This window comes from Ruditapes philippinarum, unplaced genomic scaffold (genome assembly GCF_026571515.1).
Source record: "Ruditapes philippinarum isolate M1 unplaced genomic scaffold, ASM2657151v2 ctg3803_1_1_1_1, whole genome shotgun sequence".
Taxonomy (NCBI): domain Eukaryota; kingdom Metazoa; phylum Mollusca; class Bivalvia; order Venerida; family Veneridae; genus Ruditapes; species Ruditapes philippinarum.
In genome coordinates this window covers 31,624-50,242 of record NW_026851545.1, presented here as the reverse complement: position 1 = coordinate 50,242, position 18,619 = coordinate 31,624, and the positions used below count along the sequence as shown (strand labels likewise).

At 33.4% G+C, this 18,619-nt stretch overlaps 1 protein-coding gene across 1 annotated transcript; it reads right to left on the bottom strand.

Moving 5' to 3' along the window:
* Window positions 1–459: 459 nt before the first annotated feature.
* LOC132742236 (uncharacterized) lies at window positions 460–11,590 on the bottom strand. The gene is made up of 5 exons (XM_060730617.1): window positions 11,426–11,590; window positions 9,386–9,535; window positions 8,891–9,204; window positions 7,720–7,869; window positions 460–607 (listed from the first exon to the last, which is right to left on the bottom strand). Exons 2-5 carry the CDS (start codon window positions 9,524–9,526, stop codon window positions 460–462), a joined length of 753 nt encoding a protein of 250 aa, XP_060586600.1. The 5' UTR covers window positions 9,527–9,535; window positions 11,426–11,590.
* Between the last annotated feature and the right edge of the window lie 7,029 nt (window positions 11,591–18,619).

Below are 18,619 nucleotides of genomic sequence, written 5' to 3'. Positions count from 1 at the left end.
GCCCTTACACATACCTATCGATGTCGACACACTTACGGTTGTTTGTTCATAGTATAAAGAAATTAACAATTAACAGTATAAAACATATGCGGATGTTTCTAAATTCAAAATTTCACAATTTTTCGTTTTTTTCTTACGCCGGTGCCAGGGGCATGGAAGGTAAGCTGCACTTTCCAGTACCGTCCATGAACAGGCTCAATGAAACCGAGCCTGCAATATTTTCAGTTTTGTCGTTTGGGCTTTCTTTAGGAATTCTGTTTTTCTCTATTTGATAACCTATTAATTAGGAATATAACACCTATTTTGTCCAATCACTTTTTAAACTGAAGTCAATTGTATCACCTATTTTGTTATTTTAGTTTGTCTTTTTTCAAATGTCCTTGTAAATGGTGTACACACAGCGAAAGTACTGAATGCACTGCACAATTTAAATAAAAAATAACAATTTGTAAAAGTATATTAACCAACCTCATAAACAATTACGTTTGTTGGCGGGTGGAAAGATATTATTCCAGCTTCTATATACCTTGCTAGCTCACATATAATAAAATCTCCCTCGGCATCTACTACTTGGATGTAAATAGTTGATACCCTGTCTAGTGCTATCCTGTCAGTATTGTAAAATAAAATAAAATATAACATAATTGATTAAGAATTGATTGAAATTACAAGTTTTGAATAATTTTTACAGATGTTACTTTAATCAGCAGTATCTAAAGGTTTACATGCAATCAAAGTTTATAATATGGATATTAACTAATTCATCAGATATTTCGCATAAATATCCATGTCTAAGTTTATTATAACATTTTAATAAATTGTTGCATACAAATATCAGGCTGAATATATACCGAAAAATACAATTTTATTTAGGACTGCTTTTCCAAGTAAATGTTTATTTTGGAAATGTATATCGCATCAAGACGATCTGTCGCATACAAGAACCACGTCCCTACCTCAAAAGTCAACATTTTGAAGTTTCACATTACAACAAATAGAGTTAATAGGTACACACATTCGTGTCCGGACTGTAACTTTGTAATGCATTGAAGGATTTCAAGATAACTAGGCATAAATGTCTACCACATGAAGACGATGTGTCGCGTCCAAGAATTACGTCCCTCCCTCAAAGGTCAAGGTCTCACTACCATTCACTTCATCACACTTTTTTGTTAGGATTTTACTATAACTTGGAATAAATGTCTACCACAGTATATCCAAGAATCACGTTCCTACCTCAAAGGACAAGGTCACACTAACATTTTGAAGCTTCCCTTTATCACAATAAGAGTTCATAGGTATACACATTTGTGTCCGGAGTGTAACTATGTCATGCATCGAAGGATTTTAGAACAAGATTTTGTAACAGAGTTACCAACGTCCCCCGCCTCGGGAAAATTTTATATGAAGCATACAATTGTGCTATATGGATCTAAGGATTTTCAGTTCAAAATTATGATCAATGCTAGATCTGAAAATGCAACAATAAATGTATTAAAGAAATAAAATGAATGTTAAGCTTTGACATCTTAGTGTGATCTTGACCTGGGAGGTAGGGTCCAGGTGTTGTACATGACATATCGTCTTATTATTGTTACTATTTTCAAAATCCCTTGAACTATGAAGAAGTTATAGATGGGACACAAAATATACCCTCTAACAGACTATGTTAATCTTTGACCTCTTTAGGTGACCTTGAAGGTATGGACCTATGATTTAGACCTGACATATCGTCTTATTATTTGATTATTTGTGCAAAGTATTTTTAAAATCCCTTGATCTATGAAAAAGTTATGGACTGGACACATAATATACCCTATAACAGACTATGTAAATCTTTGACCTCTACATGTGACCTTGACTTTGGAGGTAGGGACACTGGTGTTACACATGACATATCATCTTATAATTGTGATTATTTATTCCAAGTATTTTCAAAATCCCTTGATCTATGAAGAAGTTATGGACAGGACACAAAGTATACCATATAACAGACTCTGTTAACTTTTGATCTCTATGTTTGACCTTGACTTTGGAGGTAGGGGAGCAGGTGTTGTACTTGATATATTTTCTTATTATTGTGACTATTTGTGCCAAGTTATTTCAAAATCCCTTGAACTATGAGGAAGTTCTAGATCGGACACAATATATACCCTTTAACAGACAATGTTAATTTTGACCTCAAATGTGACCTTGACCTTGGATGTAGGGATGTAGGTTTTGCATGACACATCGTCTTATTATAGTGACTATTTTTGCCAAGTATTTTCAAAATCCTTTGATATATGAAAAAGTTATGGACCGAACACAAAATATAACAGACTATATCAATTTTGGACCTCCAAATGTGACCTTGACCTTGAAGGTAGGTGACCTGTTGTTACACATGACACATTATCTTATTATTGTGAACAATTGTGGCAAGTATTTACAAAATCCCTTCAAAGGTAAGAAAGTTATAGACCGGACACGACATATACCCTCAAATAGACAATGTTGACCTTATATGAGCAAGTGCGACCTTGACCTTGGAGGTAGGGGTCAGATTGTTGCGCATGACACATTGCCTTATTATAACAAACATTTGTGCCAAGTTATTTCAAATTCCTTTGATAAATGACAAAGTTATGGACCGGACACGAAAGTGTGACGGACGGACGGACATACGGATGGACAGACGGACGGACAGACGGACGGAGCCTATTTCTATATCCCCCTTTTTTCTTCCAAAAGGCGGGGACAATAACTTGGCATAAATGTCTACCGCATAAAGACGATGTGTCGCGTCCAAGAATCCTGTACCTACCTCAAAGGTCGAGGCCACAATACCATTTTGAAGTTCACTTTATCACACTAAGAGTTTAATGATGTTCTATTTTTGATCTTTGAAGATCGTTCAAGAAGACATTCGTGTTGTGTATACATTTTAGATGGTATTTTTAGTTTCTTGTATTTGGCCTGTTTCAACTTTGGTGGTTCCAGTATTCCTACTTGAATACTGTATAATCACCCTTAGAATATGATGCCTGCTTTTGAAATTTGTCTTTTGACGTCTTGTCTGTGATATGCGGGCTTCATAACCTCAGATCCCCTTCTAAAATTCCACTTTATTTAGTTCCGCCCATTGTTTTCTCGTTTAGGGCACACGCATTCTTTTACTTGGGGACCTTACGTCGCTTTTCATGGAATGACACTACTGTGTCACATTGAAGGTTCCGTAATAACCGCCGTGTGAACACATCTGCGAATGTTTCTAAATTCAAAATTTCACCATTTTTGTGTTTAAATGAATGTTAAATTCTGCTTAAGCCGGTGCTAGGGGGCGTGGACGGTAACTTGCACTTTCCAGTACCTCCATGAACAGGCTCAATCAATCCGAGCCTGCAACATTTTACAATTTTGCCGTGTTGTGCTTGATTTACGGAATTTTGATATTCTCTTTTTAATAGATACACACTTTCGTGTCCGGTCTGTAACTTTGTCATGCATTGAATATGATAAACAAGATCAACAAGGAAAGGCAGCGTTCAAAATTGAAGAATTTTATGATATCTTTGCATAAATGTCAACCACACTAAGACGACATGTCGTGTTCTAGTCCCCTGTCCCTACCTTCAAGGTCAAGGTCACACTTATAGTTTGAAGGTATTCCTTCTCTCTAGAAGAGTTTGATGATGATGTGTTGTGTGTGAGACCCAAGCTCCAACCTCAATGGGCAAGGCCACACAAATAGTTTGAAGGTATTTATGCTCATAAGAAGAGTTTGAGGGAACACATTAGTTTCCAAACTGTAACATTGTCATGCATTGAGGATTTTAAAATAACTTGACATACATGTCTACCACATCAAGATGTTGTATCGCATCCAATATAATATGATAAACAAGATCAACAAGGAAAGGCGGCGCTCAATGAACGCAACCCTCACCCGGCCCAGCAACAAGAGCCAGTGGCATGGAGCCCAGGAGGACCCCAAACAAAAACAGGACAGGACATGAGAAGGCTTACCACTAAAATCATAAATAATTAGTAACTGATAAGGAACTAAAAACAAATGAATGATTGAATAATAGGCTCATAAAGTCAAAGGCACAGGGTAAGGGGGAACTTAGTAAAATATTTACGCAATTTATGACAGCGATAACCTTGTTTAAATCATACATAAGAAAAAATAATTAGTAACTGATAAGGAACTAAAAGAAAACAAATAAATGATTGAAAAATAGGCCCATAAAGTCAAAGGGCACAGGGGAAGGGGACAGGAGACCCGGGGAAGGGGAGGGGGAGAGAATAATCCAGAGAATAGACCGTTGTCCCAATGTATTAAGTTTGCTATAAATACCCTTTCATTTCACAAGAACAATATTAAGCAGTTAGTTACTTTCATTCTCTTTTCTTTTCATAATACTTGCATGCTTAAGAAACCTTTTCGGGGATATTCGTCACTTGCACGACAGCTCTTGTTGAACTTTTATTTTTCTAAGCTCTAGTTTTTAGAGATTCGTTTGAAAATGATGCTTCCGTTGGGAGAAAATAACCTTATTGGCGACGCCGGTGAGCGGCGTCGTCTATTATGGAACGCTTTTTATTTTTGCCTATGGAAGGAGCTGTTATTATTAGCAGTTAATTTCATGTTGTGTAAATTAGTTTTATTTTGATTCGTAAAAATCAAGTAAACAAATGTGTTGTTATATTTGTATTTAATAACTTTATGTAAAAAGCATGTGCATTGTGATATTATTTTCACGAAATTGCGGGTTAAGTTTAACAGCTTGTCCCTTAGTTTTAATGACAATACTAAAACCCGGATTTCGAATATCGTTGTGGTCTAGATTGAGGCCGTATCATTTATACATTTTCAAAATTTTCCTACAAGAAGAAAGTTCACCTGCAATTGAGTATAAGGATAGGTAATGAAACTGTTGTAAACGATTATCCTATTGATTTTATCCTTATTACATTTATCTGTTGCGCAGAATGGTTGTTTTTACAAAGTGTACCAGTATCCGGATGTTGAAAGCTATCCGATTTTCTGCAATTACTGCTGACACATGGCCATCTATTTTTTTATGAATACTTTACCATTAATTTGCATGGCTTGATAAAATTGAACCTGCAACATTTCATAATTTTGCTGTTTATCGTGTTCTTTTGGGTTTCAGGTTTTCTTTATTTTAAGGGGAAGTAACTTATGTTTACTAAATTATTTGTTCTTTTCTGTCTATCTTAGGTATTACTTATAATACTATTTTTGTTGTATATAATTCACCAGTTGTAAGGTCATCAAAAGCATGTTAATGTTAGGATTTCATATTTATTTAATATAAACTGGGAATTATTAATGTTATGTGCATGTACATGTATATCTTAGACAGTAGTATATTGGTATGTTGAGACTTATAATTTTTCTGCATTTAAAGAGATACAGTTATGTCATTATTATTAAAGGGATGAGACTTTCATTTAAAGTTATAAATGATAAAACATGTATTGATTGAAAATGTCCTTAAACTTGGATCAAGCAATATAATTAATAAAGTCTCAAAAAATCATATTCTGAATAGTTATTCTATTTTTTTCTAACATGTGCATAGTTTGAAAAGGACAGCTTCTGTCTTATCTATATGTAATGAAGAGACACCGGTCTCAACCTCCAGGTCTCCTGAGTCAACGCGACAACAGACTGTACATAGAGTAGATTGTTACTTGCCCTTGAATAAATTTGTGCACTAAATTTATAGTGGGTGATTTGTGCCACATGAAAACCAACATAGTACAAAAAGTAACTGGGCGCCAGATGAAAACATGAAAATACAATCTACCACAAAGTGGTTTGTTTGTTGCATTTTCATGTTTTTGCCCGGTGCCCTTGATGCAAAATACAAATCAGCCTTCATAAAATTTCTTCTTATGTTGGTCACAGGTTAATGAGTTCTGGTCAAGCTCAAAGTTTTTCTCATCCTATGACTGCATATAAGCATGAGTTCAATTTCCTATGCTCTGTAACATAAGAAATTCACGAACACAAATCGATATAGTGGGGAAATATGTTGTGGTTTAGAACTGTTTCATTATTAAAGAGAAAATGTGTAGCAGGACGGATAGCTCAGTTGGTCTTCTGAAAGTCATGGGTTTGAGTCATGGTCAGGCAGTTTCAGTCAGGGTTTAGAAGTGGTTTTTCAATTGACACATGTTTGATTCATTTAACAGATTGCATTATTTGAAATGGACAAAGGCAATATTGCATGATACTTTTAGATCTACAAAGGGCATTTGATACAGTTGAACACACTATCCTGCACATGAAGAAGTTGTTTTTCTTTTTCTTCATGAAACTTCAAGCATCTGCCATATATAATGACATTCTTACATGGTTTAAGTCTTATCTCTGATAGTAGCTGGTTGATGTGGCTGGTACTTATTCTACTACTGCTCTGAGTACCTATGCTGTCCCCCTGATGTTCATTTTAGGTCCTCTTTTATGTCTAATATATGTCAATTACATGTCTTCAACCCTAAGCAATAAGCTTTTATTATAATGCACAGGCACGAGTATCAGACCTTGGATAAAAAAATATGGCCAGATTGATAAAAAAACCTGTGTTCATCTTAAAAGTGTCAACAACCAAAATAAAATGTAAATAATGACCCCCTTTAAAAATATACTTCAAGTTGAAAGTATATTTTTAAAGGGGATCATTATTTACATTTTTTGTTTTGGTTTTTATAAACACAGTTTTTTTTTTATCAATCTGGTCATCTGGTCATATTTTTTCTTCCCAGGTCCGATACTCGTGCCAGTGATTATATGCTGATGACTCAGGAATCCTTGTGTCTCATAAATTAAATCTGAAGAAATTCTTTCTTATAACATGAGTCTTATAAGATTGCTTAATTGACTATAAATTGCCTTTGCATCTTGGCAAGACAGAGTCTATTCTTTTTTGGTTTAAGTTTCAACTTAACCTGGCCCTAGCCTCCAGGTCACATGTAATGGTACTGCTATAAAGTACACATCTTTTGTTAAGTATTTAGGTGCAAATCTGGATCAAATTCTTTTGGCGTCGCCCTTTGATGCTTTGCATCAATGCTTTTCTTGTTGTTTTATGTAAGATATAATTTTATTTCGTCTCGTGAGTGTTGTGTTACGAACGTTTTTTTTTCAGTCCTGGCCTCTCCATTTAACTTTTTAATATAACAGCCTTTTTATTGGTTGTTTTCTAAGATTTAAAATTTATAACTTCACCATTTTGAATAAATTGAGGGTTTTTACGTCCTTTCAATTACAGTTATGCCAGACACGTGTAGAGATACCAAGTTTTCAATATTGGAACTTCCGGTGTTTCATAATGGGTTTAACTGTACCTTAATTTATTATTGTACTTCCTTCGCTCATTCTTTAGAGTGGTTGATGTAGTATTTTGAACTATTTTTAGCTCACCTGTCACAAAGTGACATGGTGAGCTTTTGTGATCGCTTTTCGTCCGGCGTCCGTCCGTCCGTCGTCCGTCCGTCCGTAAACTTTTACTTTAAACGACATCTCCTCATAAACCAATAGGCCAATTTCATACTAGTTTCATGATTCAACGCAGTGTTTTCAACTTAATCAGTACAGAACCCTGGTCAGCAAAGGAAATCAAAGACGTAAAACTAATGATAAAAAGACACCAAAAGCATATTGCAAACTCTTCCGAAAAATTAGAAACATTCTAGTTTTACCTGTAAATGGGTCTACTTAGAGATCTTGGGCTGCTGTTTGTTCTGTTCGTATCACTTCGAATAAAAGATGATATCTTGGTTTGGAAATGCCAACTTAGGTTACTTGTAGATGATTGAAATGAGATATGACGCCAAGAATGCCCTTTAAAACTGAAAAAGCCGTTGTATTACGATATTATGTGGATTTTAGCATGTTTAAATCAATATAAAACATATCATTGTTATTCCAAAAAATATTTTATTTAAATTTAGGTAAACAACAATTCATTTACGTGTACGTTATTTTAACGTAGTATACATTATAATTATGATTATTTCATTAACACAATTATTTAAGTTAGTCCAAAATAAGACGAAAATAAATCTCATTGGACTTATGAAAACTATATAATGTTGTTGTTTTTTTTATTCTTTTTTATTTACTTTAAGAACTGATAAATTATCTTCTGAGTAAACTAAAGATGGTAAAGTGATAAATATATTCGACTTATGCGCTTAGTCCGGTTTTAAATTTATTTTGCTATTTTATCTAGAATGGCTATAAAATACATTATGTAAAGCTTCTTCATAAATATCTTTTTAAAAGAATGCACTGAATCTCGTCACTGAACAAAGAAAAAACCAAGCAGACATTCTTACAAAAATGAGGTGATTCTATAAAAATCACATCTTTTCGGCCTTTTTATGGTGTTAAAAGAAAAGATATCAAAGTAAAGTGTACCTGATTTATTAGTTGAACCGAAAATATTAATAGCGTGGCTGGTTTGATTTAAAATTGCATGGTAAGAGGTTCAAGTATAATTGATTCCGATTTGTGGACATCATTTTCAATCATTATACATTACATGTAATATCGAAATACATTTTATTTTCCCTTTGGTGCACTATTAATACCATTAGCAGGGTCTGTTTGCATCACACTCACATGGTAGAACTATTCTTAAACAGTAACTTTTCGGGAATTTTTATTGGCAATCGACGGGAATTGCAAAGGATTTTATTGTAGACATTATTCTCAGTATGTTTATGTAATGGCGGAAACATTGCACATATATGACAATAATGATTATTTAATTGAGCAATGCTGACGACTTACAAATATTATCTGATTCACTATTTTCAGTTTCATTTTTAATTTAAAGTAAGGAAAGTAAAAATTTCAGAAATAAACCTGATATCTATTTCTCGTTTATCCTTCTCCATAAGAACGCCGAAATGCATTTTTTCCTGCTCCCATTGTGTATACTCATCAACGTCAATAACTGTTTCATTGTATGTTTTGTTCACAGTCGCATCTATATCTCTTGTTTCTAACCGATGATCTGCCCTCTTATACTCTAATATAAAGTGGCCGAGGTATCCTGGATCTAATGATGAGATCATTTGTCGTGTTGAGCGTGTTGATCTACCAATGTCAGTTCTGCTACATGCTGCTCCGCATGGCCCTTTCCCGAGTACCCATCCAGTTATAAGTTCAATGATGACCTAATTAATGAAATACATACAAAAGATATTTTAACAATCTCTACGTAAAACGCTATAATGTCTAAAAAAAATAATAAAAGTTTATTGTGGTTACAATAAGACCATAAAATGGTAAATGTTCATATTAATTGTTTGTTTGTTGTTTTGATTTACCGAAACCGTTAAATAAATGTAAGATTACCAAGGAGCTACCATCTGCTTGTTGTTCTTGTCTATGACTCATTGATCCACCATAGAATTGTCCTTCACGTGCGTATGCATGTTGACACACAATAATAGATAGGAGAACAATTATCCAAACTCGTCGCCCGGATTTTACCATAATCAAATCCTGCAGAAATTCATAAATAAAATGATCATGTGGTGTAAAGTTATGTTCCAAATGTAGTTTTCAAAATTATGACTCAATGGAATCACAAATGTATGATCGTTTTTTTAAAGGCACATTAAGCCACAAAACACATACATTCATCTTCTATAGAGAAGACAATTCTCACGGTGCTTAATCGTTTCGGGCTAATTTGGAATATTTCCTGTTCCTAAACTGATTTGGATTTATTTCACCGGATTAATTAAGATAAATTGGATTTTGAGCTTGACAAGGTAAGAAAATATAATAAAAACATATTTACAGCTGTTAGTCTTCGAATATCCTACTTGCTCGGAACATTGCAATGTTTAAGGAATTCATATAAACCTTTATAAGGTTTGTTTACGGTTTTTAATTCAGTTGGAATCGAAAAACAACTTTCTTATGTCAGTGAAGTAGTAGTGCACATTAGCAAAAATTGCCAAAAAGTCAATATTATCTTTGATTTTTCAGGAATTTCATGATCATATAATAGAATAAATCATTCCTCGATATTTAAGTGGTTTTAGTTAAATGATTTGTCCGGTAATGAAGTTGTAGGAAACCTCGTTATTTAATTGATTCATATAAAGGAAAAGCAAGGCAAAGGGCTGATTGTAGGCTTACGTCCTACAACTTCATTACCGGACAAATCATTTGAATAAAACCACTAAATTATCGACGTACTTTATCGTTTTATTCTCCCCCACCCTCTTTTTCTTCTGCATCCATTTTTATCCCTTTTATTTTATTCTCGTATCGGACCTTATTGTTTTCTTTGTTGTCTTAAACACATAATTCTAAAATATACTTGCATGACTCATTTTTCTATCATTGTGCCCTCTCGAAGTCCTTGGCACCCAGCCGGTCTATTTGGGTGGTGTCAGGGAATGTTATCTATGACCATTCAAACGTGTTATAGACACCTTGCCGGACAAAGCACGGTAAGTTATTCACTCCTAGCATACGTTAACAAAGAGTATGGAAATATCGGTGAATCATTAGTTAAATTTATTTGACACTTTTGTTACATCTATATCAAGTAATTTATGTGATATATGGAACTTAGTAATGAGGAATGTTTTCGCAGAAAATTCCTTTATAGAACGTTTAATGTAAATATGTCAACTTGTAATGCTGCTGTGTATATTGAAACAGGCCAATACCAATTGTTTGTAAACTGGAAAATGTGTATTGTTAAATAGTGGTTTAATATAGTAAAAAGTGAAAATTATATTCTATTGAATATTTTATTGAAATTGTTGTTTGATTGTAAAAATGGTGAAAAGAATTGATTATATGATTTAAAAATGTTACTGACTCAGAAATGGCTAGCGGAGGTTAACTTGTTTTCAGCACGCACTTAAAAATTGACTGGTTGACAGTTTTATAAAGGAATGCAGAAGTCAAATGGAAATGGATAAAAGCCAAAGTTTATTTTTGTTAAGTGACCGAGAAAGGGCATAGAGTTAAATGTGTATCTATATCTATGTATCTTTATATGCATTAAATACGTTCACAATATGACAACAATTGATGCTTGAAGCTTGCTTCTATAAAGCTGTGATCGTTATGACATATTCCACAACATGTTAAATGTTCTAGACACTTCACATTATATAAAAATTGTATCTGAACTCGATATCATTGCTTTTGCCAATAGTATGACGATTTGTTGGTTGGCTATCGACCTCTTACATCGATCTTTCTGTTAAGGAAATACCTCGTACTCCGTCAATATCTGATACACAGTTTGTATGTGAATGCATGTATCAATCAATCCATGAACACTTGTTTGTATATGTCTTAATGCTGAACAACGCTTTCGACAAAATAAATTTATGTTCTGTTATTCTGAAAATTTGTACTAACCTTGTTTTGCCGTTTTGTAAAGACCTTGTAGAAGATGATAAACTATAATCACAATTTTTTCTCCATCAATGATGTGTTTTTATTAACTTTTATTCTAATCAGATATCTACACAATATCATTAACTTATACCATTATACCTATACTATGTCTGAGTTAAAGTTATTATGTAGTCATCGCACTAATGCCTGTCTTATCAGATGATTGTTTACATATGGGGATTATTCAATCCAAAAAAAGACGTTGTTGTCAAGTTTTCAAATCATTTTTGGTATCACATTTTAAAAGATCTAGACGCAAAAGGATCGTTTAAGATATACAGCCAATATACATTTGACAAGTAATAAAAAATAAACAAAATGACAGTTTCATATCTAACCGTGTTTTTAAGTTCACGGTGTGCAAATAATATAAAACTGATCTATATTTAGAGGGTAATATTTGGTATCTGTTCGGCATTATGCGATAACGAACTGAAGATGACTATACTTAGGCCTTAAGGCCATTATGGACATTTTCGGACAATTATCGCATAATGGCGAGCAGAAACCATACAATAACTTTTAAATACAGATCAGTACCTATGCCGGGTCTGCAATGAAATACAGCGTTAGAAATCGTCGCTAACATTGGTTTACATCCTTTCTAAGAAACGTCTCCCCTTTTGCAGGTAGTTTGGCGTCCATTTTGTTATCATGTTGTATTTTGCGTTTTAATTTGCTTAAGGCTGGTGGTGTTCGGGTAGAAATAGTTGAATCTCGTGAATTGTATCTGTCACAGAGCGCCTTGAAAAACGAAATATCTGTCATTCAAGTAAACAAACCGTGTATGGTCTTCATTGGTACGAATACAGTTATGTGCTATTTTTTCTTGTAAAGTTGTGTGCTTGAACGGATCTGTCAATATTTGGATAAAGTGTGTCACAAACCAACCAACTAGCTCTAGAAGTCCCCTCCCCCGGATATAGATACGAGGGCTGTTCAATATATAATAAGACTGTCCTCATATATTTTCATTCTAACATGAAATATAACAAAATGTGGTATCATTATTAAATATAACTTTTTCAAGGCCAGATTACCGGCATTGGTAGAAAAAAATATAACGCGACATAGAAATTATAATACTTTCAATATTCATAGTAACGCGTTATCGCCCCGCCTGTTGTTTCTTACAACGACGTAACTTATAATATAAAGTAAACTAAGAAACAATTTTTGCAATAACGTAATATTTTGTACGTTATATCAGTGACGTCATGTGAAAAACTTACGTCATTTGGTCGTAAAACGTTTATGTTATCAACAGTTGTTCACGGTTACCTTGACATGAGGTCATGTTAAGATTATGACGCAAGAACGTCTTGAAGTGCGGGCGAACATTAAGTTGTGCTTGCATTTAGGAAAACCGGCGACGGAAACATTTACAATGTTGCTAGAGGTTAAGGAGAAAGACATGTGTTTCATACGTTAGTATTTAGGTGGCACAAAAAGCTTTCTGAGGGACACACATCCCTGAAACACGAACATAGGTCCGGCAGAAAAAAGTCCTTGAAAACGTCAAGCTTTGCGTTGATTCAGTCAGCGCTTGAAACGGATAGGCGTTAATGGTATTATAAAGTCAACAACAAGTGAGTGATATAAAGACATTACCATCAATCAGTGGGTTGCAGGCCACCACAAATGTGTTCTGCATTCGGAAGCATATTTTGAAAAGCCTTGAATATGATAAGACATCATAGCGACGTTTACTGCACGAACGATGTCGCTGACGTCGCGACATATTGTTGTGCGGGGCCATAGTGCAAACATGACTTTCTTATAAATTCTGTAACTTTAAAACAGTTTTATAGATTACTTTAATATTTTTATACTGCATTCAGATATAAATAAATTTTGTTATTATGTATAACCGTTGAATTATCAAATAAAAGATGTGAACACAGTCTCAATATATATTGGACAACCGTCGTATTTCCCTGTTATGTAAATGATTTTATTCTTACATTTGTTTCACGTTTTACATTGTGTAGCTCTAGGTCTAGATATATACATGACAAATTATTTGGCTAATGAATATTTATTTTTTTACATTTGCTGTCTTCTTTTCTACAGATCTAATCTCAATATGAAGTTATTTTAGGAATTTCCGCAAGTCACATTTTGGCTATTACACAGTTATTGGATTTTTCCTTCAATTTAGAATTTTCAATGTTAAACTGTCCCGATGCCGCTGGATCATGTCATCTGAATCTTATCTAAAGTTTTGTTTGAAAGTGACTCCAGTTTACGTAACATTGGAAGTCATCTTGAAAGTCATGTCATTTTGCATGTGCGCTCTTTCACTCACCTATTATTAAAAAATAATACCGAGTAGCATGGCGGCAGATTGTTTTACATAATGACCTAGACCTTAGCATGATGGCCTTAAAATACTTTTTGTTACTATATATATTAACAGTTTAAAGAGGAATGTTGTTGTTTTTACAACTACTTGGATGTTTCCGAAATATTTCGCATTATTTATTTACTGAACTGTTTAATGTTCTTGGCACTTTTAAAGATTTTGGATGTTAGATATTTATTCTTTATTTAATTACCTAACTGACAAATATCTAGGTAGTCTGATTATTTTATTTATTGTGTAAACACAAGAACCAACTAGTGAGTCAGATAGTTAACGCGATATTTATATGTTTAACTGTTGCCAGTAATATGCCACGATAGGCATGCTTAGATTACTATCTATCTGTAAATATATATGTGTTTGCAGGGATACTCTTGTATTTTGTTGATATTAAGCCGATACCGGCCGAAAAAGATCATTTTACCTCAAATCTTGGAAAATCTGGCTGGCAAACGTGAGCTTAATGCTCAATTCCACAGAAAAGTGTTAGCGGTATGCTTAATAAGACTGTTCTTGTGTCTGCTGATTAAATTTGTTTGGTTGGGAATACTTCGATATTTTTACGACTTTTAGCCGAAAATCAATTGCAATGTCATTTTATCACGAATCTTGGAATTTTCGTCTGGGTCTTGTGAGCCTTAGGCTTTATTCAGCCGGAAGAGTTATAGAGTTATTTGAAAAGATAACTAGCCTTTTACTTAAACCGTTAGATATTATACAATTATTGACTAGTGTGCCATTGAATAAGATGTGATATTTACCGGCATATGACATGTTGAGCGAGGCGACAGCCGAGGTCAATATGATTTTCTGCCGGTGAATATCACATCATATTCAATGGCTCACTAATAAATAATTGTTTTATTATATGTATAGACTATCAGAATTAAGAAAATAACAAAAGGTACAACCGTAATCAAGAGCGGAAAAAAAGATGCACGTGTCAGCGTGTAACAACTTCGCGAACGCTGCGCATCATTGCGGTGTACTTTTTAAGGTACATTAAACTTGTGAATGTGCTACTCCTCGACATTAAATGGCAGTTGCTGAATTGCAAAATAGAGAAGAGTATTGAGTAAAAAAAGTTTAAATTTAATAAATATATAGGAATATGTCATCATTGGAGTAACTTATTTATTCAAAAATCAAAATATGACAGTGTTGCACAAGTTTGAAACTGAAAATTACACACTATGCTATGTCAAAATTCGGTTTAATTATACAAATATTTTCATAAACATTTAGTCAATATATCAAATTAGTGCACCCGAATGATAAATTTCTGTTAAATAACCTCCTTTACGTTTTCAAAACTTTTCACGTGCTTCGGCATATATTTTTGACCCGCCATTTTATCAAATGTGTCTGTTTTTACGTCGTTTTTCCCCAAAGGATATTCTTTTTATGCTTCGCTTTTTTAAATAAATTAACTGATTAATATTCCCATGAACAAAAATATTCATAGACCATACATAAATACACAGAATTTCATTTCGATCGCTTTATACCTGACATAGTAATATCTTTCTTGTATTTATTTACTTTTTTCGGCTTTCTGTTGACCGCATAACGGAAGGAAGTAAAAAATATTCATACACTGAAGTAGACCTCACCTGAATGATCGGGTAATTTTGGCGCATATCAAGGAAAGTGACATTTCTTTTATCATTTTGTTTTCGTCTTTGTTGAAAAATATCAATATAACAAACGTATTTCAAATAAACGTATTATATCATGGAACTTTGAACAATCGCGTACGTTCTTTTAATTCCGTACAATTAGGCGGATATGGATTTCTTATGGTTACCCCAATGTCGTACGCGTAACGATAACTATAGTTTGTTAGAATGGGTACCAAGTAATCAAACATTGCGGGGATGTAGACACGTTGTGGCGGAAAATCTTCTTTTAAACTTCTTTTAACTTAGTACCGGTAAAATCAGATGTATTTAGTAAAATTTATATACTGGTACTTTCTTCTATTTCTTTATTCCATAAATTATCAAACCATGTTGTACGATGATTTACCATTTACAAAAAAGTATCTTTCGTTTCCTTTCAAAAAAATGTAAACAAAAACAACAGGTTATCGAATGTCCTGGGAAAACGATTTTATTAATTCTATTTAATTTCTTTGGAACATTTCTGCATTTGTATTAGTTTAATTTAGCTTTGAATGTAAATAAGCCAGAAATTTATATTGTTTTACAAAAATAATTTTCAAACTCATGAAGCGTGAAATGACATTAATGAAAGTGGATATACAAGTAACTTGCTATGGTGTACTGATGTGCTCAAAATTACTGGAATTTACTTTGATATATCAATTATGGAATTTATTTTAAATTTTGTGTCAGTGTATTCATTAATTTGGAAATATTTACTACTTGGATAACTTGTGGTGAACATATCGCTTGAAATTTAAGGAAATATTGTAGTGGCACCAGAAAGTTTTATCCATCAGGATGGGTAAAAAAGAAATAAGAAAGGGAAAAGACAAGTTTTTAATAAGGCCACTGGAATTCATAGTTTGAAATATAGAAGGCAAATTGTCATAAAAGTTGAAAAATTGAGAAGAAAATTTAGGAATCTTAAACATGTGGTCCCATTCTATATTAGGCAGAAAAAACAAGGTTTGAAATTTACACTTAATAAAATAATTTTTCAGAGAGCTAGAAAATTCAAATGTTTGCTCGATATAGAAAAAGAAAGACTGTATATAACATCATTGAAAGATAATTTAGAAGGTAGTAGAATCATTAACATGCATAAACTGAAAGATCACATTTTAGAAATAACTTCACATGCCGCTCTTTGCACTGAAGCTCACATGAAAGCCCTTTCAAATGACCATGTTGTTGTCCTGGAAAGAGAAAAAAAGGAATGGTTTTTATACTATCATCACCTGCAAATGCCAAGGATATGGTAAGACATTTGAACTGGAAAATAGTGATAAGTTTGTTATACAAATATGGTATATATCAATGTTCGATCAGTTTGGGGTAGCATGGTAACAGGAGGAGGTTGCCCTTCGCTCAATGAATGTTTTGGAAGTATAGGAATTCCGGGCATTACTGAAAAAAGTACTATTCAATTGAGAATGAGAATGGACATATGTGGAAGTCCCTTCTTGATGAAGAACTTGTGAAAGCAGGTCAGGAAGAGCGTGCATTGGCAGAGGAAAATGACGAATATTTTGAAGGTATTCCAGCAATAACTGTCATATGTGATGGAGGCTGGAGTAAGCGAAGTCACAAACATAGCTACAATGCCATGGCTTGAGTTGCCGTCATTTTTGGGGCTAGAACAAAGAAACTTCTGCATGTAGGTATCAGAAATAAAATTTGTTACATATGTAGCCGTGCTGAAACTGTAAATGAAGAACCAGTACAGCATGAGTGCTTTAAAAACTGGATTGAATCTGCCCAGGCAATGGAGAGTGACATAATTTTAGAAGGTTTTTTAAATTATGAAAACAACATGGAGTGAGATACATGCATGTAATAGCTGATGGAGACACTTCCGTCTATGCAAATATTATAAAGAATGTACCTGTTTGGGGCAATATGTAGAAAAAATTGAATTTGCTAACCATGCCACTAAATGCCTTAGATCCAATTAAGAACGTTTAATATCTGAAAAGCCCCATTATAAAGGAAAAGGTAAACTCACGAGAAATAACATTAGAAGAATTTGTTCTTGAGTAAGATGCGCTATTGTAATGCGAAGTTCTGAAACCAATAAAATGACAGCAATTAAAAAAAACTTAAACAGGATATACGAAATGCCGGGAGACATGTCCTTGGCTTACATGATTTATGTTCTACAGATTTTTGTAAAAATAAGGAAAAAGATACAGACATAACACAATCAAATGATAACAAAATGGAAAATAGCAATAATGATGAAGAAGATATTATAATAAGCCAATGCGAGTACTGGACTGTTTCTGTAAAAAAATATTCTGAAAGTGAAATTGAAATGTTAAGAAAGGGCGGTAAGACAATATCACAGAAAATTTTTAATATTGATGAGTTGTTAAGAGACATTTTTCTATTTCTGAATCGTCTATCTGAAAAGGCAAATCATCTGTTGAAAGCAGCAGTAAGAAAGCAAGAAAAGAATATGGCAAAACTGTGCTGCAAGATACAGCTGATATCAGTCCATCACAATTAAAAAAGGAATGTGATATGTTTTATAAATCAACCATATCTACATGCAATAAAAAATTAATTGAACAGCATAAACGTGGTCAGTCAAGTAATCTTAACTGGTTTGCTGAAAGAAAGAAAAGACTCACAAGATCTGTATTTGGAGAAGTGATGTCAAGATCTCAAAATAATAACAGTCCCAATTTAGTGAAAAGGCTTCTCTATTCCAACTTTAAAGGAAACATGTATACTTTGAAAGGGTTAAGTGAAGAGGATATTGCAAGAATTGAGTACATTAATTTAAAAGAAAAAGAAGAAAATCTTAAATACAAAATTGATATTCCGGGTCTTATTGTTGACAAAGAGAATCCTTTTTTAGCAGCCTCCAGCAATGGTGTAGTGGTTGGATCCAAAGGTCCTGAAGTCTCATTGAAATTAAGACTTTATTAAAAAAACAGAACAAAAAAGCAATGATCAAAGAATCAGCAGAAAATGATAAAGCCTTTTGTTTGTCAGTGCAGAATGGCATTATTCAACTGAAAAAAATCATAAATATTTTTATAAAATACAAGGTCAGATGAATATTATGAATTACAAATGGTGTGATCTAATAATTCGAAGAGTAAATCCACATGATAT